The 25601-nt window shown below is 39.9% G+C and overlaps 1 protein-coding gene across 2 annotated transcripts in view; it reads right to left on the bottom strand.

Moving 5' to 3' along the window:
• Positions 1 to 25601, bottom strand: part of TTC17 (tetratricopeptide repeat domain 17) — a 125581-nt gene that overhangs the window by 10310 nt on the left and 89670 nt on the right. For both annotated transcript variants that reach the window (XM_052652319.1, XM_052652320.1), the window contains 3 exons: positions 23592 to 23712; positions 21347 to 21506; positions 20330 to 20413 (listed from right to left, as the gene is read on the bottom strand). In XM_052652319.1, coding sequence (XP_052508279.1) covers positions 20330 to 20413; positions 21347 to 21506; positions 23592 to 23712 — 365 coding nt within the window. The remainder of the gene's footprint in view (positions 1 to 20329; positions 20414 to 21346; positions 21507 to 23591; positions 23713 to 25601) is intronic.

Below are 25601 nucleotides of genomic sequence, written 5' to 3'. Positions count from 1 at the left end.
TGTTGATTTTATATCCCGCAACTCTACTATATTCATTGATTAGCTCTAGTAATTTTCTGGTGGAGTCTTCAGGGTTTTCTATGAGGGTTTTCTTAGAGGATCATGTCATCTGCAAACAGTGAGAGTTTTACTTCTTCTTTTCCAATTTGGATTCCTTTTATTTCTTTTTCTGCTGATTGCTGTGGCCCAAACTTCCAGAATATGTTGAACAGTAGCGGTGAAAGTGGGCACCCTTGTCTTGTTCCTGACTTTAGGGGAAATGCTTTCAATTTTTCACCATTGAGGATAATGTTTGCTGTGGGTTTGTCATATATAGCTTTTATTATGTTGAGGTATGTTCCTTCTATTCCTGCTTTCTGGAGAGTTTTTATCATAAATGGATGTTGAATTTTGTCAAAGGCTTTCTCTGCATCTATTGAGATAATCATATGGCTTTTATTTTTCAATTTGTTAATGTGGTGAATTACATTGATTGATTTGCGGATACTGAAGAATCCTTGCATCCCTGGGATAAAGCCCACTTGGTCATGGTGTATGATCTTTTAAATGTGTTGTTGGATTCTGATTGCTAGAATTTTGTTAAGGATTTTTGCATCTACGTTCATCAGTGATACTGGCCTGTAGTTTTCTTTTTTTGTGGCATCTTTGTCAGGTTTTGGTATTAGGGTGATGGTGGCCTCATAGAATGAGTTTGGAAGTTTACCTTCCTCTGCAATTTTCTTGAAGAGTTTGAGCAGGATAGGTGTTAGCGCTTCTCTAAATTTTTGGTAGAATTCAGCTGTGAAGCCGTCTGGACCTGGGCTTTTGTTTGCTGGAAGATTTCTGATTACAGTTTCAATTTCTGTGCTTGTGATGGGTCTGTTAAGATTTTCTATTTCTTCCTGGTTCAGTTTTGGGAAGTTGTTCTTTTCTAAGAATTTGTCCATTTCTTCCACGTTGTCCATTTTATTGGCATACAACTGCTGATAGTAGATCTCTTATGATCCTTTGTATTTCTGTGTTGTCTGTTGTGATCTCTCCATTTTCATTTCTAATTTTATTGATTTGATTTCCACTGCTCTTTTTAAACACTGTTCTATCACACACATACACATATTTACCCCAACAATACAATGCTTAGTTGACTTCTTCCTGTGCATTATAAAAATGGTATAATACTGTAAGCAGTCTTCTGGGACTTGGGGGTTTTTACTCAACACTCTTAAGCACTCCATGTTGCTGAATGTAGTTCTTAGGTCACTCAATTTACTTTATACACAATTAAACGTCCATTAAGTGAATATACCATAATGTGTTTACCCATTTTCTGTAAATGGGGGGAGGAGTTTGCGTTACTTCCTGTTGTCAGTAAATGTGCAAGGAGTTTCTCTAGTCTATATACACGGGAGTGGAGCTGCTACATCCCAGGATGTGCCAATGTCCAAGAGAAAGGCAAATCGCTTCCTAAAGGTCTTACGGCAAGTCACAGCCCTACCAGCAATGTTTAGAAGCGGCTCCTGCTTTCTACCCTTTCTAATTCTTAGTGTTATCAGTGGGGGTGGAACGGTACTTTGCTGTAGCCTTGATCTGCATTTCCTATTAGTGAGATTGAGAACTGTTTTTTTATTGGTCACAGACACATTGGTCTTACTGTTTTCTGTCGAATGTCTGTTAATATCTTTTCGATACCTTTTTTCTATCTTATTTATCTTTCTCATCACTTTATTTCCATGCTCTGCATATTAATCCTTATAAACTAAGAGTGTGACATGAATTTTCCTTACTCTGGCTTCTTTTTCATTAAAAAAAAATCTTTAATTAAAACATTTTAAATGTTAATGTAGTTGAACTTATTAACATTCTCTTCTCTGGCTTGTGCTTTTATAATCTTCTTCAAGAAACCTTTTTGTACTTCAAGGCCAGAAAGATCATCTCTCATAAGTTTTGTTTTTGATGCTTGAATCCTTAATTCGTGTGGAATTCATTTTTTGTGTAGGATGTGAGGGGCCGACTGAAATTAAGTAACTGCCCTAGAAAGCTTCCTGAATAACCCTTACCTCCCCACTGATCTTGCATAGCTTCATGTAAGCTAGAGACTGTTATACAGGCTTTTATTCACCTTTGTTATTTTTGTTTATTCCTTGAGTAAATGGCACAATGTTTCATTTTATAATTTTTCATAAAAGTAAGGCAATTCTCACAACCTTATTCTTTTCATGAATGTCATATCTATTTTTTACTCTTCCATGTAAATGTAAAGATCTGCTATTCAAGAGCCATAAAAAACCCAAAAACCTGTTATTTTGATTATAACAGAATTGACTTTATAAATCAAATTGTGGAAAACTGATGTGTTTATGGTTATGTATGTTCTTATCCATGAACATTACATACCCTTCTGCTTATTTAGGTCTTTTAAAATGTCTTTCAGTAAAGTTTTATCACTTTCTGCACATAGGCCTTATGACTTTCTGGTTAGATTTAGTACTGGGAATTTTATATAAATTTTTTTGGGGAGAACTATATTTTTGTAACAAAGTAACTACATGTTAAAATTATGTTTTCTAGTATTTATTGCTGCTGTATAGAAATGTAACATTTTTATTTACTGACTTTACAGGCAACTACCTTGATAACACAGTGTTACTTCTAAAAATGTGTGTGTCTTTTAGGTTTGCTATGCAGATAATCACATCATCTCTGAATAACATGTTTTTTTTTCTTCCTAATACTTATGCTAGGACTTTCAGTACAATGCTGAGAAGAAGGGGTAATGGTGGGCATTCTTTTTCCTGACTTCAAAGAATTATTTAAAATACTTCTTCCATTAAGAATTATCTTTGATAAAAATGTTTTGTGGATTCTTCTCATCAGATTAAAGAAATTCTTCTCTAATCTTAACTTGCACTACCTTTAGTTCATGAATGTACTGAATTTTATCAAATGCAATCTACTGAAATGATTTCATAATTTTTCTCCTTTAATTTGGGTGATGAAATTTTAGCTTCTCCTGAAGCTACACCACAGGCTAATATACTTATGAATATAAATTCGAATGGACTGACTGGCTTATCAGCAGCAGAAAAAGGTGTGTGTGTGTGTTGGTTTGTCAGGTTGTTTCATTAAATCAATCATTTTCTGCTTTATATATTTTGAAGTTATCTTACTGGGTATGCATAAGGTTATCATTATCAGTCAGTTCAGTTGCTCAGTAGTGTTTGACTCTTTGCGACCCCAAGGACTGCAGCACGCCAGGCTTCCCTGTCCATCACCAACTCCTGGAGTTCACTCAAACTCAGGTCCATTGAGTCGGTGATGCCATCCAACCATCTCATCCTCTGTCATCCCCTTCTCCAGCTGCCTTCAATCTTTCCCAGCATCCGGTCTTTTCTAATGAGTCACTTCTTTGCATCAAGTGGCCAAAGTACTGGAGCTTCAGCTTCAACATCAGTCCTTTCAATGAATATTCAGGACTGATTTCCTTTAGGGTTGACTGGCTGGATCTCCTTGCAGTCCAAGGGACTCTCAAGAGTCTTCTCCAACACCACAGTTCAAAAGCATCAATTCTTTGGTGCTCAGCTTTCTTTATGGTCCAGCTCTCACATCCATACATGACTACTGGAAAAACCATCACTATACGGACCTTTGTTGGCAAAGTAATATTTCTGCTTTTTAATATGCTGTCTAGGTTTATCGTAACTTTTCTTCCAAGGAGCAACTGTTTTTAATTTCACAGCTGCTGTCACCATCTGCAGTGATTCTGGAGCCCAAGAAAATAAAGTCTGTCACTATTTCCATTGTTTTCTCATCTATTTGCTAAGAAATGATGGGACCGGATGCCATGATCTTAGAGTTTTGAATGCTAAGTTTTAAGCCAACTTTTTCACTCTCCTCTTTCAGATTCATCAAGAGACTCTTTAGTTCCTCTTTGCTTTCTACCATAAGGGTGGTTTCATCTGCATACCTGAGGTTATTGATATTTCCCCCTGCAATCTTGATTCCAGCTTGTGCTGGAATCAAGCCTCACATTTTGCATGATGTACTCTGCATACAAGTTAAATAAACAGGGTGACAATATACATACAACCTTGTTGTACTCCTTTCCCAACTTGGAACCAGTCCGTCATTCCATGTCTGGTTCTAACTGTTGCTTCTTGATCTGTATGCAGATTTCTCAGGAGGCAGCCTAGGTGATCTGCTATTCTCATCTCTTGAAGAACTTTCCACAGTTTGTTGTGATCCACACAAAGGTTTTAGCATGGTCAATGAAATAGAAGTAGGCATTTTTCTGGAACTCTTGCTTTTTCGATGATCCAACAGATGTTGGCAATTGACCTCTGGTTCCTCTGCCTTTTCTAAATCCAGCTTGAACATCTGGAGTTCTTGGTTCAAGTACTGTTGAAGCCTAGCTTGGAGAATTTTGAGTATTACTTTGCTAGTGTGTGAGATGACTGCAATTGTATGGTAGTTTGAACCTTCTTTGGCATTGCCCTTCTTTGGGAATGGAATGAAAACTGACCTTTTCCAGTCCTGTGGTCACTGCTGAGTTTTCCAAATTTGCTGGCATATTGAATGCAGCACTTTCACAGCATCATCTTTTAGGATTTGAAATAGCTCAGCTGGAATTCCTTCACCTCGACTAGCTCTGTTTGTAATGATGCTTCCTAAGGCCCACTTGACTTTGCATTCCATGATGTCTGGGTCCAGGTGAGCGATAACAACACTGTGGTTATCTGGGTCACTAAGATCTTTTTTGTATAGTTCTTCTGTGTATTCTTGTCACCTCTTAATATCTTCTGCTTCTGTTAGGTCCATACCGTTTCTGTCCTTTATTGAGCCCATCTTTGCATGAAATGTTCCCTTGGTACCTCTTATTTTCTTGAAGAGATCTCTAGTCTTTCCCATTCCATTGTTTTCCTCTATTTCTTTGCATTGATAACTCAGGAAGGCTTTCTTATCTCTCTTTGGTATTCTTTGGAACTCTGCATTCAGATGGATATATCTTTCCTTTTCTCCTTTGCCTTTCACTTCTCTTCTTTTCTCAGCTATTTGTAAGGCCTCTTGAGACAACCATCTTGCTTTTTGCACTTCTTTTTCTGGTATATATTTCTGGTGAATTAAAGCTTTTATCATTATATGGTCATTCTCTCTGACCCTAATAATTTTTCTGCTCTGAAATATATCTTTTCAGGTAATTAATGTAACTGTCTTTACTACCTTTTGGTAGTATATTCATTTTTGATTAGTATTTTCCCATTATTTTCAACATTTATGTTTTAGGTATGACTTAAAAAATATATGTAGCTCCTTTAAAAAATTTCCAATTTGACATTAGTGTGATTTACACTGTGGATTATTTTAAAGACTATTATATTTCTTGGTTTCTTTTATCCAAATTCTTGAATGCTTTTTTTCCTTTTTTTGGTGGCATTTCTTGTTTTTTTTTTTTGTTTTTTTTTTTTCTGTCCTTCTCTTCTTACTCCATTATTTTATCCTCACAGGTTGGGGATTTGCACATTTTTTAAAAGGTTACCCTTAAATTTCTACTCAATTTTTAACTTAAAGTCCAAGCAACATACTAACTTACCCCTCCTAAACACGAAAAGGGCCTTTAAATACCTTAACTCTGTTTATCCCATTCTCAAATGTACATTTGTCCAGAATTTGTTTCATCATTAAAAAAGAAATCTCAAACTGTTTTCTACAGTGTTTGTTTGGGTTTGTATACCTGTGTTATTTTATTTGCTTAGTAAATCTTCCTTTGCTTCAGATAGCTTTTCTTTAGTTATCATACAGAAAAGCTCCTTTAGGGTGGGGCTCTTGGTAAACTTTTTCCAGTTCTTTAAGTGCCTTTACTCTTCGTCATTGTAGGGGCCACAATTCTAGGGGGCCCGGTATCCTTCCTCTGTCATCTGGATTAGACAGTTGCTATGAGAAACATTCAATCACATTCCTCTATAGGAAATCTGTCCTTTCTGTCTCCATGAGGGCAGAGATCTTTGTCTTAATTTTTCTTCACTGATATACGCCAAGCCCTTGAAAAGTATTTTGCACAAAGCAGGCCTTTGCTACATGTTTGTTGAATGAATGGCTGCTGTTATATTTCTTAAGCTAGTTCCTCTCAGATGCAAATCCAAAATTGTACAATCTGCTTTGTGAAGTTGTGGCTGAACACTACAAACCACATTTCTCCTTTGCTAGCGGGCTTCTTGTTGAGTTCTGCAAATGTGTGCTAGGCATTGGAAGGTGAGAAGGAGTGGGATTTTTTCCCTCAGTTGGTATGCTATTCCAGTTGCTCATTCTGGCAACACTTCCAGACCCAGTGGCCAGCCTGTGCTCCCTCCTCCAAAGCAGGAACTCTAGTTCACCCAGAGTTCTTGCCTGTGAACTCTAGATTTCAGAAACCCCAAGGGTTTGCCTTCCCACTCCCTACAGTGCGTATCTCTGATTTACCTAAGCGTTTCCTTTTCTCTTTTTCAGCCCTCCACCACAATGTATAGTCATGTCTCAGAGATACTGCTTGGTTACAGACCTCCACAATAAAGTGAATACTGCAAAAAAGCGAGTCACACAAACTTTTTGGTTTCCTAGTACATATAGAAGTTACGTTTACATTTAATACTATAGTCTATTATGCGTGCAGTAGCACTGTGTCTAAAAAGATATGTGCTGTTTTGTTAGTCGTTCAGTCGTTTGTGACCCCATGGACTGGAGCCCACCAAGCTCCTCTGTCCATGGAATTCTCCAGGCAAGAATACTGGAGTGGGTTGCCATGCCCTTCTCCAGGGGATCTTCCTGACCCAGGGACTGAACCCAGGTCTCCTGCACTGCAGGCAGATTCTTAACTGTTTGAGCTACCCAGGAAGCCCTAAAAAAAGAAAAAACAAAACTATGTACATACCTTCATTAAAAATACCTCCTTGCTAAAAAATGGTGACAATCAGCTGAACCTTCAGTGAGTGGGAACAGTAACATCAAAGATCACTGGTCAGGGATCACCGTAACAGAAGTCGTAACGAAAAAGTTCAAAGTATTGTGAGAATTACCAAAATGTGACACAGAGAAAGTGAAAACCGCACCAACAGATTTGCTCAAGACAGGGTTCCCACAAACCTTCAATTTGCAAAAAATGCAGCATCTGCCAAGCACAATAAAGCGAAATGCAATAAAACTAGGTCTGCCTGTAATCAGTTCTCTAAATTAGTTTTTTGAAATACGTAATGATGTTTCTGTTTTCCTGACAGGATCCTGACTGAAACAAGACACTCTGAAGATATCTTTCATCTTTGCCATAATGCATCTTGGCGTGGATTTCTTTCTATTTACCCAGTTTGGGACACCTGGTGCTTCCTGAATCTATGGATTTGCTTATTTCCTTATCTTTATAATACTCCAGGTAATTTTTTACATAAAGTTTGCAATTCACTGATTACTTAATTGTGGCTAAATCTATCTAACTCATCCACTGGGCATTTGACTTAATTAGTTACACAAATATATTTTTAGCTTAAGATGTATGTAATTTTTAAAAATTTGCCTACTCATTTTTTGATATGCCATTTCTTTGCTCACCGTTGTGACTACACCTTTCAGGTGTTTTAGAATGAAAAATTTCAAATGCTATACAAAAAAAGGAAACAGTATAATGAACTCCATGTGCTCACCACCTAGATTCAACATTTATCAGCAACTCATGGTCATACTCATGTACACAAGGTAATGGTTGTCCCGTGGAATGAATTTGGGAGCACTGCCGTCTCTTCAATTTTTTGGAATACTTTGAAAGGGGTAAGTATTAACTTTTCTTTGTATGTTTGATAGACTTGCCCTGTGAAGCTATCTAGTCCTGGACTTTTGTTTTTTGTAGTTTCTTGATTACGGATTCAGTTTTAATACTAGTAGTTGATCTGTTCAGATTATCTGTTTCTTCCTGATTGAGTCATGGAAGACTGTATGTTTCTAGAAATTTATCCATTTCTTCTTCTAGGTTATCCAGTTTCTTGGCATATAACTGTTCATAGTAGTCTCTATTTTTTTTTTCCGTAGTATTCTCTTATGACTGTATATCTGTGATATGTTTTCATATCTCTCATTTGGATCCTTTCTCTTTTATCCTTGATGAGCCTGGATAAAGTCTTATTACTTTTATCTTTACAAAAAAAAACAGTTCTTGGTTTCTCTGATCTTTTCTATTGTTTTGCTTGGTCTCTACTTCTCCTATCTTTATTATTTCCTAACTTCTTCAGTTCAGTTCAGTCACTCAGTCGTGTCTGACTCTTTGTGACCCCATGAATCCCAGCACGCCAGGCCTCCCTGTCCATCACCAATTCCCAGAGTTCACTCAGATTCACGTCCATCGAGTCAGTGATGCCATCCAGCCATCTCATCCTCTGTTGTCCCCTTTTCCTCCTGCCCCCAATCCCTCCCAGCATCAGAGTCTTTTCCAATGGGTCAACTCTTCTCATGAGGTGGCCAAAGTACTGGAGTTTCAGCTTCAGCATCAGTCCTTCCAATGAATACCCAGGACTGATCTTTAGGATGGACTGGTTGGACCTCCTTGCAGTCCAAGAGTCTTCTCTAACACCACAGTTCAAAAGCATCAATTCTTCGGCACTCAGCTTTCTTCACAGTCCAACTCTCACATCCATACATAACCACTGGGAAAACCACAGCCTTGACTAGACGGACCTTTGTTGGCAAAGTAATGTCTCTGCTTTTCAATATGCTATCTAGGTTGGTCATAATTTTCCTTCCAAGGAGTAAGCATCTTTGAATTTCATGGCTGCAGTCACCATCTGCAGTCATTTTGGAGCCCAGAAAAATAAAGTCCAACACTGTTTCCATTGTTTCCCCATCTACTTCCCATGAAGTGATGGGACCAGATGCCATGATATTTGTTTTCTGAATGTTGAGCTTTAAGCCAACTTTTCCACTCTCCTCTTTTACTTTCATCAAGAGGCTCTTTAGTTCCCCTTCACTTTCTGCCATAAGGGTGGTGTCATCTGCATATCTGAGGTTATTGATATTTCTCCTGGCAATCTTGATTGCAGCTTGTGCTTCGTCCAGCCCAGCGTTTCTCATGATGTACTCTGCATATAAATTAAAAAAGCAGGGTGACAATATACAGCCTTGATGTACTCCTTTTCCTATTTAGAACCAGTCTGTTGTTCCATGTCCAGTTCCAACTGTTGCTTCCTGACCTGCATAGAGTTTTCTCAAGAGGCAGGTCAGGTGGTCTGGTATTGCCATCTCTTTCAGAATTTTCCAGTTTATTGTGATCCACACAGTCAAAGGCTTTGGCAGAGTCAATAAAGCAGAAGTAGATGTTTTTCTGGAACTCTCTTGCTTTTTCCATGATCCAGCAGATGTTGGCAATTTGATCTCTGGTTCCTCTGCCTTTTCTAAAACCAGCTTGAACATCTGGAAGTTCATGGTTCACATATTGCTGAAGCCTGGTTTGGAGAATTTTGTGAGATGAGTGCAATTGTGTGGCAGTTTGAGCATTCTTTGTCATTGCCTTTCTTTGGGACTGGAATGAAAACTGACCTTTTCCAGTCCTGTGGCCACTGCTGAGTTTTCCAAATTTGCTGGCATATTGAGTGCAGCACTTTCACAGCATCATCTTTCAGGATTTGAAATAGCTCAACTGGGTTTATCTTTTTCTTTCCCAGGCAAGAATGCTGGAGTAGGTTGCCATATCCTTCTCCAGGGGATCTTCCTGACCCAGGGGTGGAACCTGTGTCTCCTGCATTGCTGGCAGATTCTTTACCACTGAGCCAGGGAAGCCCTGTTTCTTTTTCTAACTCCTTTAGATGGTAGGTGGTTATGTTTAAGATTTTCTTTGTTTCTTGAGGTATGCCTGCATTGCTACAAAATTCCCTCTTGTGACTGTTACTGCTGTGTCCCACAGACTTTGGAAAGTTGTTTATTTTCATTTGTCTCAAGGTATTTTCTGATCTCCTCTTTGATTTCTTCATTGACCTGCTGGTTTTTAAGTATCATGTTTAGTCTCAATGTGTTTCTGTTTTTCCCATTTTTCTTTTGTAACTGATCTCTAGTTTTCATACTGTTGTGGTCAAATAAGATGCTTGATATAACTTCTATGCTCCTAAATTTACTGGGACTAGTTTTGTGTCCTAGCATGTGATCCATTCAGGAGAATGGTCCATGTGCACTTGAAAACAATGTGTATTCTACTGTTTGGGGATGGAATGTGTGTGTGTGTGTGTGTGTGTGTGTGTGTGTGTGTGTGTGTGTGTGTGTGTTAGTTGCTCAGTTGTGTCCAACTCTTGCAACCCTATAGACCGGAGACCATCACGCCCCACTGTCCATGGAATTCTCCAGGCAAGAATACTGGAGTGGGTAGCCATTTCCTTCTCCAGAGGATTTTCTTGATCCAGGGATTGAACCTGGGTCTCCTGCAATTGAGGCAGTTTCTTTACCATCTAAGCCACCAGGGAAGCCTGGAATGTCCTACAGATATCTATTAAAGCCAAGTAGTCTAATGTCATTTAAGGCCACTGTTTCCTTACGGATTTTCTGTCTGGGTAATTAATTTGTCCACTGATATAAGTGGGGTATTAAAGTCCCCCATTATTATTGTATTACTGTCAATCTTTAGGTCTTTTAATATTTGCTTTATATATTTAAGTGCTCCTGTATTGGGTGCATTTATGTTTATGCATGTTATATCCTCTTCTTGTATTGATCCCTTTATCATTACACAATGCCCTTCTTTGTCTTTTATTAAAGACTTTGTTTTAAAGTGGAAAAGTATCTAGAGACCGCAATCTGGGTACTGAGGGTGCTTACTAATACTGGGCTAGTGACTCTACCACAGCAAAATAAAGCCAGCATATGTGTAAATATATCAATTAAATATATCAGGAATTCTTACTAATACTTTCAGTTTAAGACTAAAGATGTTTACGTCATTGTTCTCACATCTCTATGTTCTTTCACCCATATTCAAAATTCCAGTTTCCAAATCACCAACAAAATTACTCATTTACTTTGCAGTACATGCACCTATAATCCCAAAAGAATAACATTAATATTATTAGCAACAGTACTACTGAAAACAGTATAAGGTTTTCCTTTGTTCTTAGGATAAATTTCATTAGGAATGTGCAGCCAAATAACTGTGTTTTAAAGTCACTTGGAATAGTTCCTCTTGATGTGGTTATACTACCAATGGAATGCATAGTTAGGCTCAATTTTACTTTTAATTAGGAATTACCTTATTTAAAAATTTTTTGTAATTATGCAAAATATTTGGCTTCAAAGTAAAAAAACATTGATTCAAGGAAAGCTAGCTTTATTTCCTGTCTTTTCTACCCTATTTCTATCTTCCTTCCATGGACAGCATTTGAAATTTTTTTTCAAAGTTAGTCTTTTCATTTTAAAATATGTTTCTTTCTACAAATATTCTCCTTCCCTACAACTTTCTATTTTAAAAAGATATAAGTAGTAATCTGAGGTATAATTTTTTTCTATTGTTCTTTTTTTCACTTGCTGTATTCTGGAGATTATTTCATATAAGTTTATAGAGATTGTCCTCATTCATTTTGACAGCTGCAGAAGCCTCCACTGTGTGGATTTCACACACAATGAACAACCACAGTGAACTGTTTATTCAATCAACCCCCTACTACTGGGCATTTGGATTGTTTTTTGCTCACTAATACAAGTCAGGTTACAATCAATAGTCTTACTCATAGGTATTGTCAGATAAATTTTTTGCCATTGTATTTTTAGGAAATAGTCCTAAAAGTAGGATTGCTGGATGAATGGGTAAATGAACGTATAATCTTGCTAGATAGATAATCTGCTAGGCATCTAATTCCTCTCAGAGAGGAATTATTTTGCATTTCTCCCAACAGTGTATGGCAGTGCCAGTTTTCCCAAGGTCGCACCAAGGGTATCCTAAACAAACTTCTGAATTTTTGCCAAACATAGAGGCAAGAAATATCTCAGTGTAATTTTGTTCTTTTTCTAGCTTTTTGGGATAGAAGCATAGATCACTAATTTCAGCCTGTTTGTTTTTTTTTTAAGTTAATATATCCATTAGTTTATAGGGCTACAAACTTGCCTCAAGCATTGCTTTAGCTGCATCCCACAAGTTTTGATATACAAGATCTTTATTGTCATTCATTTAAAAATAGTTTCTAATTTTGCTTTCTTCACCAAATTGTGAGTTATTCAGAAAGTGAAAGTGTTAGTTGCTCAGTCGTGACCAATTCTTTGTGACCCCTGTGCAGCCCAACAGGCTCCTCTGTCCATGGAGTTCTTTAAGCAAGAATACTGGATCAGGCAGCCATTCCCTTCCCCAGGGGGATCTTCTTGACCCAGGGATTGAACCTGAGTTTCCTGCACTGCCAGCAGATTCTTCACCATCTTGAGCCACCAGGGACAGGTACACTAGTAATCTCACCAAAATCACTGGGAATTTTCTGTCTTTATTTTTTTTCTGATCTTTTTCTCTAGGTTAATTCCATTACGGTTGGAAAATAAACTCTGAATTATTTCAGTGGTTTAATATTTAACTGAGGCTTAATTTATGATTCAGCTTGTGATCAGTATGGTAAATGTTCCACATGCATTTTTAAAATAAGACTTTTGTCACAGTTGAATGTGGCATGATATGAATATCAGTTATGTCAAGTATGTATATTAGCAAGATGTTCTGTACCATATTTTTTGTCCGCTTAGTTCTGTCACCTATTAAGAGGTATGTTAAAGTCTATTTTGATCATGGATTCATTGCTCCCTTTACATCTGTCGATGTTTAATGTCTGTCTGTATCATGTGAAACTATGATACTGGTTCTGTATAGATACACAATTTTCAATATTCTGGTGGACTGACCACTTTATCAGTATGAATTGTCTTTATCTATAGAGTAATGCTTCCTGCCTTAAACTCTACACTGTCTTGTTATTAGCATAGTTACAACAGCTTTCTTTTGATTAGTATTTATTTGATGTTATCTTTTTTCCATCGGTTTAATTTCAGCTGTTTTGTATATTACTACAGGTGTGTTATCTGCAAACAGCATATAATTGGGTTCAACATTTTAAACTAGTCTGATGTGAGCATTCTAATTGAGGTATGTAATCCTTTTATATAATTTACTGTGATCACTGAAAAACTGGGTTTATTGCTATCATCTTACTATTTGCATTCTATTTCACCCACCTGTTTTATATTCCTTTGTCTTCCTGGCCTCCTTTATGAATTAATCAAATGTTTTTATTATTTCATTTTCCCTTAATTATACATTCTTTAACTGTTCTTTTAGTAATTAGCTAAAAATACAACATGCATCTTTGATTTATTACAGACTAAAAATATAAATTATTACTTCAATTTTATGACTTTCCTGTAATGCTAAAAGCCTAATATTTTGTCCATGTGTATTTGTGGGAAATGAATCTTGTGTTTTCAGCTGTGTTCCCCTGGAAACTTAATAAAGGTAGACTGTCACCCATGTTACTAAGCAACACTGCTTATGGTAAAGATGACCTGACTCTAAACTGCCAGTGGACTGTGATGACCTGGTAGAAAGACCCAGCTCTGAGTTTTCCCCTATGTGACATTTCTTGTCCCTTGTTAGAACTCTTGGACTGTAGGTCACAGGACTGTTATAAGAGGCATTGGTTCTTACATGGAACTTGAGACTTCCAGGCTAGGATGGTTCCCACACTCACCTATGTGGTCCTGATCCCTTATCCCTGAGCTGTCAGCTGGGGGGCTGGAGTAGAGAACAGTCCCCAGGACTGCTGTCAGAAAGCTATGGGAACTCTTGGAGAAATACATGAAAAGCTGCTCTGCTGGCTTGCTATGTGTTCTGTATTCTCCAGAGTGAAAGCAGGACAACAGCTCTACTGGGTTGTGCAAAATATGAAATATCTGTCGAGCTGGGCTTCAAACCAGAGGCAGTGTGCATTGCAGAGTGGCAGCATCAATGAAACAGACTTTCATATCCTTGGTTCAATGGCCAGAGCACCATGAAACAAATGGAACGGGGAGGGAGATGCTGGTAAGCCTCAGTGGGGACTAACCTTCTCAGAGTCTGATGGCAAAGGCTTACTGTGACAGGGGATAAATCTTCCCCTTGTAGGAATGGATGAAAGCTGGAGACAAACTTATGGTAAGAGAATACATCCCACTTTCCAAGAAATGCCTGGTGGAAAATGGGCTGACTGGCAAGAATCATATTCCCGTGGTGTAGCTGATGCATCTGAGCCAAAGGTGGCACTGATGCCTGACAAGGGGTGGGCAGGAGACAAGCACTCAAGGCTGCATGTTGGTGACTAGGTCTGGATCAGACAAGGGGGTGGAGCAGCGTGGCTCTGACCCAAGTTGGGTTGGCCGGGGATCCAACCAGCACAAAGTAGTGCTCACAAGCCACCACCTAAAGAACTGGGGGACAAAAATGGGAGACTACCTCTGCACCAGCTCACAAGGTCAAAGAGGACGATGTGGCAACCTGGCAAACAAACTGGCTGCAACGGCAATGGCGGCAGCGTGCTGTGCATCTGGCATCACAGGCGAGACCTCGACAGAGGCCACCATGTGAGAGTAACCTCGGCTGCAAGCTGGGCAGCTTTTTCAGGGCTCTGAAAGTGCATAATGATTGAACCCTAAAATGGAGTCTGACCAATGTCATCTGCTGACACTTACTGATAATTATGGTAATGCAAACTAAAAACTCTCTAAAGAGACAACTACAGATGGGGTTTTCGAGAAATAATAAAGGACAATGACTAAGTATTTTAAACGTTGAAGCAGAGAGGGTATGGAGATCCTTGTTCTTTTGTGAAAGGTAAATGGGAAAAAGGTGCTTTTGCTTTGTTATCACTGCCATTTTCTAAGTGTGATCCTCTGATCAGCAACATCACCCAGAATCACCTGGGAATTTATGAGAAATGTAAATTATCAAGCCCAACCCTAGACTTACTAAATCAGTAAGTGAAGTCATAGAAGCCTAGCAATATGTTTTAACAAGTCCTCCAGGTGACTGCGGTGTACCCTCAAGTCTAAGATCTACTGTGCTAAAAAGTTAATAAGGTCATGGTTGGTCTGTGAGCCTATAATGAAATCTCATGTTGGATTTACCTTCTAGCCCTATTTCTCTCAGGACTTAATAAAGGAGAAACCGTAGCTGTCACCAGACAAGACAGCTTACAGTAAAAATGACCTTGGTAAACTGTAGCTGGACTGGTGAGACTGGAAAAAACTGGAGGCAGAGATGGCAACCCGCTCCAGTATTCTTGCCTGAGAAACCCCATGGACAAAGGAGCCTGGTGAGTTACAGTCCACGGGGTCACAAAGGGTCGGACACAACTGAGTGACTGCACATGCATATGTGTGCACATTCCCAACAGCCTTATCAACTTATCACAGGGTTCTAATCTTTGGATGAAGATCAAACGGCCCATGACCTTCAGCCAGATTATGCATACTGGAAAAGGCATCATTTAAAGGACTGTATCTATCCCAGATAAAAGGACCATTACCAGGTGCTCTTAACTAGCTCATGCACAGGGAAACGAAAGCACTTGTCTCTTGACTTCATGTTTCTCACTTAAGGAAAGTCTCTGCTCTGAACTGGTCTAGAGTAAGGACTGCTGACCCCAAACGCAGACCCACACTAGGAGGAGGAGACAACAGCAATGGTAGGCAGCTGACCCAACCGTCTGGACCTGTAAGATCAATCCCACTAAAAGAACTGTTTACCAAATGTGTGTCTCTCTAGCAACACTGAAAGTTATTGTTTTACTTCTAACCATACTGTTGCCCTCAACGTTTAGGATGGTGAGAAAACTCTCAAATGAAGTAGTGACCGAGAATTGTGAATTATCTTAACCACTTGTGACATGTTTCACCGCAAGTCTACTGCGAGAATTTTATAAAGTTTTAAAATAAAGTTGTAATTCAGTATAACTGGTAAAATGTATAGCCTATAGATACTCTTCCATTAGAAAAAAGAAAAAGACTGGGAAAAACTCTAAGCACCTGGTAGAAAGCCACCGCTGGGAGCCTCTAGGTACCATGGTTCTTGTGGCTAACTGTGTCCCTTTCTACTGTTCTGTGTATGTGGGGCTATTACAGAAGATACTGGTTCTCATATGGAACCTAGAGCATTTAAGTCAGGGTAGTCTTCACTTAACCATTTGACTTGTTCCCTCGTACCTAAACAGTCACTTGGTAGGAAAGAAGGGTGGGCAGAGAATGGCCCTGGCCTAATGAGTGCCTATTCTGGAGGTACGAGCCTGCTGCTGCTGTGGTGTCCTGGCCCCTGATCCTCAAGTGAAGCCCACGCCAAGTGAGGCCAATTACCCGAATATGAAATGTCTAACTGGATCTGAGACCATCTACAGTGGTCAGTGTAATTCCTTTCTGCCTTTCGTATTGCTGTTGCTATGAACTGTAACCTCAGAAGACAGTACTGTTATTATTTTGTATCAACATACTTATTTACATATATCTTAATATTTACTCTTGCTATTGTTTTCTTTGCTTTTTTCTGAGTTTCTAACTGGAATAGTTTTCCTTCTGTCTGAAAGAAATCCCTTAAGGATTTTTAATGCCAGCCTGCTGATAACATGTATCTTTCAGTTTCTGGTGGTCTAAAACCTTTATCTAAACTTCATAAAAAAATCAAGGTATAATATAAATGGAAATGCTCAGACCTTAGGTATAACATTTAGTTTTGACTATTACTTAAAGACACAGAAAACATTAAACACTCCAGAATGTTCTTTCAAGCTGCTTCCCAATCAACCCCTTCCCCTGACAAAGCAATTCACTCTTCTGATTTCTACCACCAGAGGTTAATTTTGCCTGTTCTAGGATTTCGTATAGTTGGGAATCATACACTATGCATTTTTTTGTGTCCAGTGATTTAATAGCACAATATTTCTGAGATTCATCAATATGGATATAGGATCTTTCTTGTCGAATAGTATCTACTGTATAATACTGATTATCTATTCTCTTATTGATGGGTATCTGTTTCCAGGTTTTAGGCTGTTATGAATAAATCTGCTGTGAACATTTTTTAACAAGTATTTTGTGGACATAGTTTTCATGGGGTTTCTCTGGTGGCTCAGACAGTAAAGAATACGCCTGCAGTGGAGGAGACCCAGGTTCAATCTCTGGGTAAGGAAGATCCCCTGGAAAATGGAATGGCTACTCCCTCCAGTACTCCTGCCTGGAGAATCAGAGGAGCATGGACTTGCAAAGAGTCAGACATGACTGAGTGACTAACACTTTCACTTTTGATTAAGTACCAGGCAGTAAAATACTGGATCATATATGCTTAGCTTTTTAATAAGCTATCAGACTGTCTTCCAAATAGCTGTATTATTTTATATTCTCACTAGCAATGTATCAGAGTTCTGGTTGCTCCATATCATCTCAAATTATCAATTTTTTCATTTTAGCCCTGTTTCTTGCTTCAAATTTTTTTTTTTTAAAAAGAAGAGTATAGCTGTATCTGCTGTCCTTTTTTATTGTTTGTATGATGTATTTTTCATCTTTGTATTTTCAGCCTTTCTGTGTCCTAATATTTGAAGAGTTTCTCTTATAAGCAGCATATAGTTGGATTTAAAAAATCCATTCCATACAAAATGCTTTAATGATAAATCTTTTCTGAATCTAACTAATGATATACTTATCTACTATTTTACTATCTGTGGTCTATTTTTATGTACTTTTTACCTTTCTTAATTTTCTTTGGATTAATCAAATGTTTTACATTATTTCATTCTCCTTCCACTGAATTACATTTTGAAACCATTTTTAGTAGTTAGCCTGGAACTTAAAACACACATTCTTATTACAGTCCAATGCAAACTTTCTTTTATGACTTGGCCGATACCAATTTAAACTTAGAACTTTTAGACTCCATTTATTTCTCTGCCATTGTTTATGTTACTGTTACCACGAATTTTGGTTATATATAAAGGTGAAGCTCCTCAGGGCAGTGCAGTTGTCATTTTGTACAATTAGTCTTCATTTGTATTTTCTTTCCAGTGTCCTTTCCCTCTGGCATGCCCATATTTCTGTCTGGGATCATTTTTCTGAAGAACTCCCTTTAATTTTTATTTCAGTGCAAGCCTACTCGTGCCAAGGTCTCTGAATTTTTATTGAACACCTATCTATTTCATTTTAATTTCTAAAGAATATTTTCGCTGGAAAAGAATTCTAGGTTTGCAGTTTTCTTTTTTGGTACCTTAAAGATGTCATTGCATTGGCTGCTAGTTTTTATCATTTCCACTGAGACGCTGCCGGTTTTATTGTTGCTCCTTTTGAAAGGCACTGTGGTGGATTAAAGATCCACCATTAAAGATGGACTGTAGTCTTTGCACTACCAGCAGGTGAAGGATATCTCCCTTGCCCTGGGACTTGCTTTGACGGATGGAACTCGTAAAGGCGCTGCTGTTCCAGCTCTCTGCATGGGTTCTGAAAGGCCTGGATGCTTTTGCTCTCAGTCTCTTGGAGCCCTGAGACACCAGGTAAAAAGGTCCAGCTTCTCTGCTGGAGAGTCTGCTTGGAGAGAGACAATATACAGCTGTGTCTCATCTATTCCAACCACTCCATATTTCTTTGGTGGTCAGCCCCAGTTGAGACTCCATATGTTTGTGGTTGCATGGATGATCCCAAGTCAGATCAGAAGGAAGTCCAGCTTAGGTTGCAGGGTCTTGAGCAAATAATAGTTTTGTTTTAAGCCACTCAATTCTGGCCTAATTTATTAAGCAAAAAAGATAACTGAAAACAATATCTGGTATCGAGAACAGACTGCTGCCATAATAGAAACTTAGAGCCATGCTGACAGTACTCTGGGGAATGGGTTGAGGATATTGCTGAAGGAACATTAACAAGACCATTAATGCAGGCTGGAAGAGCACTGAGGAAACTGCTCCTGGAGGCTGTGGGAGAGGCATCACCATCTATTGGCAAAACAAACAGGGAGGTTCTACCTGGAATATAGGAAAATCCCTTAAGATGTTGTGGATCTGGCTAGGGAGGCTTTGAGGAAGAATGCTGAGAGTGACAAATGGTTTTTTAAATGTCACCCATAATAAAGCATTAAAAGAGGAGAGCTAAACAAGGAACTGCACAGTTTCCAAGCAGAATTTAGAGAAAATGCTTCCAAACTGGGGCTTGCAAGGTTAGAAAATGAAACTTCCTCATCTCAATTACCAGCTTCTCCAGTCAGCACAAGGTTTTGACAAAAAAAAAAAAATCAAATCCAGATGCTACCAGTAAAACTACGGCCTCAGGATCAAGATCACATCAAAAACACAGCAGTAAGACCCTCTGTTACTCCACCTCAGAAAGATCTGTGTCTTGAGTTAAGTCTCGTGGGCTGTCAGACAAAAGGCATCTAAGAATCTTAAAGGTATTGTCCTGGACTCATGTTTGAAGCAGATGGGGCCTTCTTGAAGAGATCTGTGGGCGTGGCTTTTGCCTCTTGGAATGGCTTGTAATCTGAAAGTCCACAAAGTTTTACAAAGTTGTGCCAAGCATACCCAGGCAGCAGGCTGAGGAAGCGCTTTAGCTGCAAATACAGGACACTTCTAAGGAAAAGGAAAGGCAGCCTCGAGAGAAGAGCTGAGAAACAGAACAGGAAGCTAACCCCAGGGAACCAAAACAGGCCCTAATCAAGGACTATTTCCTACCCTGGAATTGGGGGAACTGGTGACAACTGGCCATGTGAATTTCAGAACTGCCATGCAACAGTGATGGCTGTGTGCATTTCCTCTCCTTTAAGCTGACGTGATTACCCTTCCCTACCACACTGCCACGGTCATACTGGAAGCTGAGTAGACTCTTTTAATCACTGTTATATCACCTCTTCAATATCATATAATAAGTGGATAGATTCTTAACCATAAAGTAAGACAACAAAGTTTTGCAAATATCCTGTTTCATGACTTCAGAAAAAAGATATTTCAAGATATGGTTCCTACCCATGATCCAAACTACCAAATATTCTTTATTCACCAGAAGATGAAACTGACTTATTTCTCACACCTGGATTCCAAAGTTCTTAGTAGCATCACCTGAATCTATCCATGGTAGACTAAAAACGAGAAAAATGACCACATAAATTTAAGCACAGAAAGTAAACAAAGCAGCAAAAAAGAAGAGTAACCACGTAATGGAAAAAGCCACAGAAAAATGATTAAAATATTCTGTGTGGGGTTATTTCACGTCATCCTTTTAGTTACCAAGTGCTAAATAACTAACCAAAGAGGTTAGGGCCACTTAATGGCAAATAATCTGGAAAAGTTAGAAAGTGCATAACAGTTTATAGCTTTCCTACAGAGTGACTTACCTTTTCCAAAACTTTGGCAATTCTGGTGCCAATTTGTTCAAGTGACTGTTGTGGATATTGGTCTTTGCCAAGATTCTGCAATACCTGGTTCAGGGAGGGAGATGACACATTAGAGGAATGACAATGAGGCGAGGTCTGACGACGCTGCTGACACCGAGCTGGGCACTGTGCCGTGGGTGCAGACTGTATCTGGGGGCGCCTGCTGTGGTCCTGGTGCTAAGGCATTTTGTGGAAGACACACTGAAGGCCATTACCATTCCCTCAGCCCTCTCTCGCTTAACAAAGGTTATAGGCAAGTAAAACACATTCGTTATAGCATTACAAAAAGTAGAGTACATAAAGAAAACAAAAAGCGCTTGTAACTGTATCACCCAGACACAACCACTGTTAGGAGTGCTTATGTATCTTTCAGATATTTTTCTATGTACACATGTATCATTACTCTCACAGACTGTATACTATGGGATCACACTGTAAACTATCACCTACATTTTCACACAATATAGTCAAAAAACTTCAAGTCAATAACTATATTTCTCATACATCTTTCTTAATGGCTCTTATTGTATAATAGCTTATATCTACACTGAAACTTCTTTAACATATCCTCTACTGCTGGATATTTGTGGCATGTTTCCTGATTATTCCTCTAAGTACACTCTTTGCTAGATATATGCTGGGTCTGCCCTCCTTCCCTCCCTTCTTAAGAATGTCAACAGGAGAATTAACTGTCCCAAATATTTCTCACAAACAGCCTCCGTCCAGTGACAAGCAGAATGCTACCCATCTGGAGGAATGAATCAGAATTATAATTTTCTGGTCATAAAAAAAGCATACGTTCAGTCATAGGGCCTGAAAGAAATCAGGCTTTTCCTAAAGCCATCTAGACAAAAGCCATCTGAAAAAGGCAAAAAAACCTGGCCTGGCCACTTGCGCTTTCGCTACTAGCTGCATCATAACTGTATGGCAAAAACTACAGACTGGCTGAATATAGCTCTGGCTGAACAGAGCACTCACCTCTGTTAACTGGCTCTCACCCGTGTAGTGTAGGCTGGCTCGGTTGGACACCCCCTGCAAGTGGTCCAGGGTGTGCATGCTCGTCGGGAGATTGCCATTGCAAACAGGTTCCATCGCTGGCTGCTGTATTGGAGTGGCGAAGTCTATGTGTTCTGTGATGCTGAAAAATGGAGAGGACCACCTTAGCCATAGAAAAGTTAAGTGGGTGGGGACAAAGTATTACTCATTTGCTGACCATAACTGCAATATATAAATAGAACTATCTGGAACCACAGAATCTCAAAATGGAAGCGATTTCCGGAACTACTAAGTCTGGCCTCTCACTTTATAGGTACAAAGGACTCCAGTGCCTGGTACTGACTGTTTGCTGACTGTGTGAGTAGAGGCTGTGCCCTCGGTCAGAGCAGCAGCGTTGGGATCTGAGTCCTGAGCTCAGTCTTTTCTCAAGCTGCCTCCTTTCTACGCATCAAGGTGTCTGATTTCCTCGCTGCTGCTGGCCACTTTTTCTCACTGGGGAGGTTTTAAACCAGGTAGGTTCTCTTCTAGGATTTCTTTTCCAGGGTACAGATAGTAATAAATAACCAGAAGTGGTTCCTATCTTTCATTCTCCCTCTATGCACAGAGGCATACTTGTCCCCACAGGAAAAGCTCCCTAAAGTTTAGACCATAAATGTTACACAGATCCAGCTATTCACTGTATCCATGTATAAGATGTAAGCACTTCCCTTCATGGTTCCAAAGTGGTCATTTTCCTGCTATATACTGGCCAAATGTTTTACTCTACCATATATACTGATGCAGCAATTTGACACTGGCAAATTTTGCTCCTAGCTACTTAAAAAAGTTGACCATATATTAATATGCAAACATTCATTCATTATTTATTCAGTCTATCACATGTCAGATATCAGAGTTATAATAATTAACAAAACATACCCAGTACCCACTGTTATGATGCTCACTGTCTTGTGATAGTTATTACAGATGGGATGAGTTATAAAAGATAAAAACACAGTAGGGTCAGTTTCCTAGAGGGGGTGTACATTTCCTCTGTGCTGATGGAGGAGGGAGGTAGTTCGTGAAGGATTTCCTGAGGAGGAAAGATGTTAAGACCAGAAGGAGGAAAATGAATTGAGCAGGTAGGGAGAAGATGCTGAGAACACCACCACGGGCAAAGGCAGCACACGTATGAAGGCCTGGCAGGAGGGAGAGCAGAGCTGAAGATGGAAAGGCACGTGGGGAGCAATCATGAAGGGCTCTGTGGGCCACTGTAAACAGCAGTATTTACAAGTTGTTAGAGCAGTTTAAGAATTATTTGACTTCTATCTGAGGAACAGTTCTGAGTACTATGGAGAGAATGGATTGAGGAGATGCAAGAATGAATAAAGCAGCAACAGGGATGAAGAAAAGCAAGTGGTCTTGAAAAATACTCAAAGGGTAAAAGTGACCAGAACTGGTAACAGACTGGATTGGAGGGGTAAGGGTAACTCCTGGGTTTCTGGCCTAAGCACTTCTGGGAGCTATTTACTAAGAGCAAGAGACAGAAAACAAACAGAACAAAGATTTTTTGGGGAAAGGAGAGGAGAATGGACAAGAAAAGGGTGAGTTTAGTCTTCCAGAGCTTGAAGTGCTGGAGAGAGATCTAGGCAGGGAGGCCAACTGGAGAGATGACTTGAGGGATTTGAAGAAAGGTCTAGTCTGGAGATTCAGATTTGGGAGTTGTCAACATATCAGTGACAGAAGTTTTGGACTCTGACTAGGAGTGATTTTAAAATAAGGTTTAGTGGTAAATCTCAGGGAACTGCAATGCTTAAAAAAAAAAAAGTGGGGGGCCAACGAAAGAGAATGAGCATCCAGGGGGAAAAAGCAGTTATCGGAGAGGCACCCGGCCGGCTTGTGTCCTGGGAGGTGCTCACAGATGTGGATTTGCTCTGACTCCCTTTTCAAGCACATGATGCCAGTGAGGTTTTGTGCTTTAATGGAGAGCGCTAGTCTTTAATTTAAACTAAGTCCTCTGTGACTGGATCGATAGAAGGCAGGGGAGCAGGCACAGAGAGGAGGGCACCCAGACCATGTTGGGACCACGAGCTGAGTCCATCCCAGGCATCCTCTGAACCACCAACCCCAGGAAGGATGACTCTATGGCAGCTGCTGACAAAGAAGGGCATCCCTAAAGTCAGCCGGGGCCCAGTGGGATCACTGGTACACAGATGCCATCAAAGAGGGAGAGCTTTAAGATACTCACTCAATGTTTTTTGAAGAAACTGCAAGCCAGGTACTCACGATGGCTGTCAGCTCTACCCAGCGGAGCTTGAGGCACTCGTCCGGGCTGGGCCACCCCAGACTCTGGTAGTCACGCTTCTTTCCTAGAAGGAAAGTACATCATCTGTCAACACAATGGCAAAGACCCAAAGACACATATAGTGTCTTATGCCCTGGTGGTTACTTCACTCAGACTTGTGTATCGGAGGTGCCAGTCATCCTTCTAGTCTAGAATTTCTACCACTTACAGAACTGACAAAAGTCTTTGTCATTCACAGCGATGGGAGTAACTGTCATCATTGAGGAAAGCCTTGTTTTCAAAGATAAGATGATGAAGTAAAAGTGAATGAGTCCTTCACTGGATTTAAGACTGAGATGAGGGTTAAAATACTCTTCAGTGTTAACATTTTACCAAACTTAATTTTCACCTTTCTACATTTTGATTCTATAAAGACAGCTCTAGGTCAGGAGAAGCCGACGCGTCTAATGCAGGCTTCTTAACCTGGCACTACTGACACTGTGAGCGTTGTCCCGGGCCCTGGAGGACGTCTCACAGCGTCCCCAGCCTCTCCACAACAGACGTCAGGAGGACCTTCCCTGAGGTGTGACAACCAAAAGTGTCTCCAGAGACTGTCAAGTGTTCCCTGGGAGGGCAAAGCCACTCCTGGCAGAGAACCTGTTGTGAAGAAGGGCAGTGCGATGCAGAATGATGATGACAGCGAAAGGTGATCGCTTATTTCCAGTGCACTTACTGTGCTGCGTGTTCAGGTCCTGTGCTAAATGCTTTTCATCTGTAAGCTCAGGAGGCAGGTTTTAATCCTTGTTTCTCGAATGAGAAAATGGAGGCTCAAGGGAAATCAAGTGACCTGCCCAGGGTCACCCGGCTACTAGGGGGCAGCACCGCGATTCAGATCCAGGTCTGTTTGACTATAACGTGCACGCTACCAGTCATGCTATTCAAAGCCTTCCTGGGCCTTTAAGGCTCTGTTTCCTGATACCCTGCAAAGGTACCACCTTTCGGGTGTAGGCTCTTTACTTAGATAGACCCCCAGGACAAGAGCAGATCTAACTCTTATCTGGGAAGGGCTCTTCTGAAGAAGTCCCAATGGAATGGGTAGGAAGGAGGACTTCGGTAATGTCTAGCTCTTTTTATACTGTAGGAATTTACCAGCAATAGGAAACTTTTAAGATAGAGGCAGGGCTTTAGATTTAGATTTTAATAAAAGAGAAAAAAAAAGTTTGGAAGAGTTTCAAATGAACCCTGTTTAAATAAATAACAAGAGAATTAAACCATGACTTTCACAATACAACTTATTTTTCCTCTCTGTTTAAGAAATTCGCTTGGAAAATATTTTGTTGTTGTTCAGTTGCTCAGTCATGGTCGACTCTCTGCAGCCCTAGGGACTGCAGCACGCCAGGTTTCCCGGTCCTTCACCTTCTCCCGGAGCTTGCTCAAACTCATGTCCATTGAGTCAGTGATGCCATATTTATTGAGCAGCTATTATATGGGGCTGGGAACTGTATTAAAACACTAGGGATACAGAGAGGAACAATAAAAGTGCCTGCCCTTGAGTGCACAGTTTAGTGAGGAAGGCAAACATAAATTATTAGAACACAACAGGGTAAGTGCCACAGTGAAGGCAGAGAGCAGCTGTACAGAGGAGAAAGAAACTGATGCTGCCTGAAGGGGCAACGAAGAGATGGCACTGGAGTTTGAAGTTTAAGGATGAGTGACATCTTAGCACCGCGGAGGTGGCAGAAGTGCATCCTAGGTGGAGGGAAGAGCATGTGCAAAGACAAGGAGGTGAAACAAGAGCATGATTGGTTCAGGGAACAGTGCTGAAGGGGAGACAGAGGCTCGGTTGTAAATGGTCTTGTGCGCCACCCTAGAAAGTGTGGTCTTTATGCTGCAGGCACTGGGGAGCCTTTAAGCCCATCTCTCACCACACTGTTGACAAGGATGTCATAAGACACTCTGCTAAGTGCTTTGCTT

The sequence above is a fragment of the Budorcas taxicolor genome, chromosome 15 (assembly GCF_023091745.1).
Source record: "Budorcas taxicolor isolate Tak-1 chromosome 15, Takin1.1, whole genome shotgun sequence".
Classification (NCBI taxonomy): domain Eukaryota; kingdom Metazoa; phylum Chordata; class Mammalia; order Artiodactyla; family Bovidae; genus Budorcas; species Budorcas taxicolor.
The sequence above is the reverse complement of the archived record's forward strand: the minus strand, read 5'-3'. Positions and strand labels throughout refer to the sequence as shown.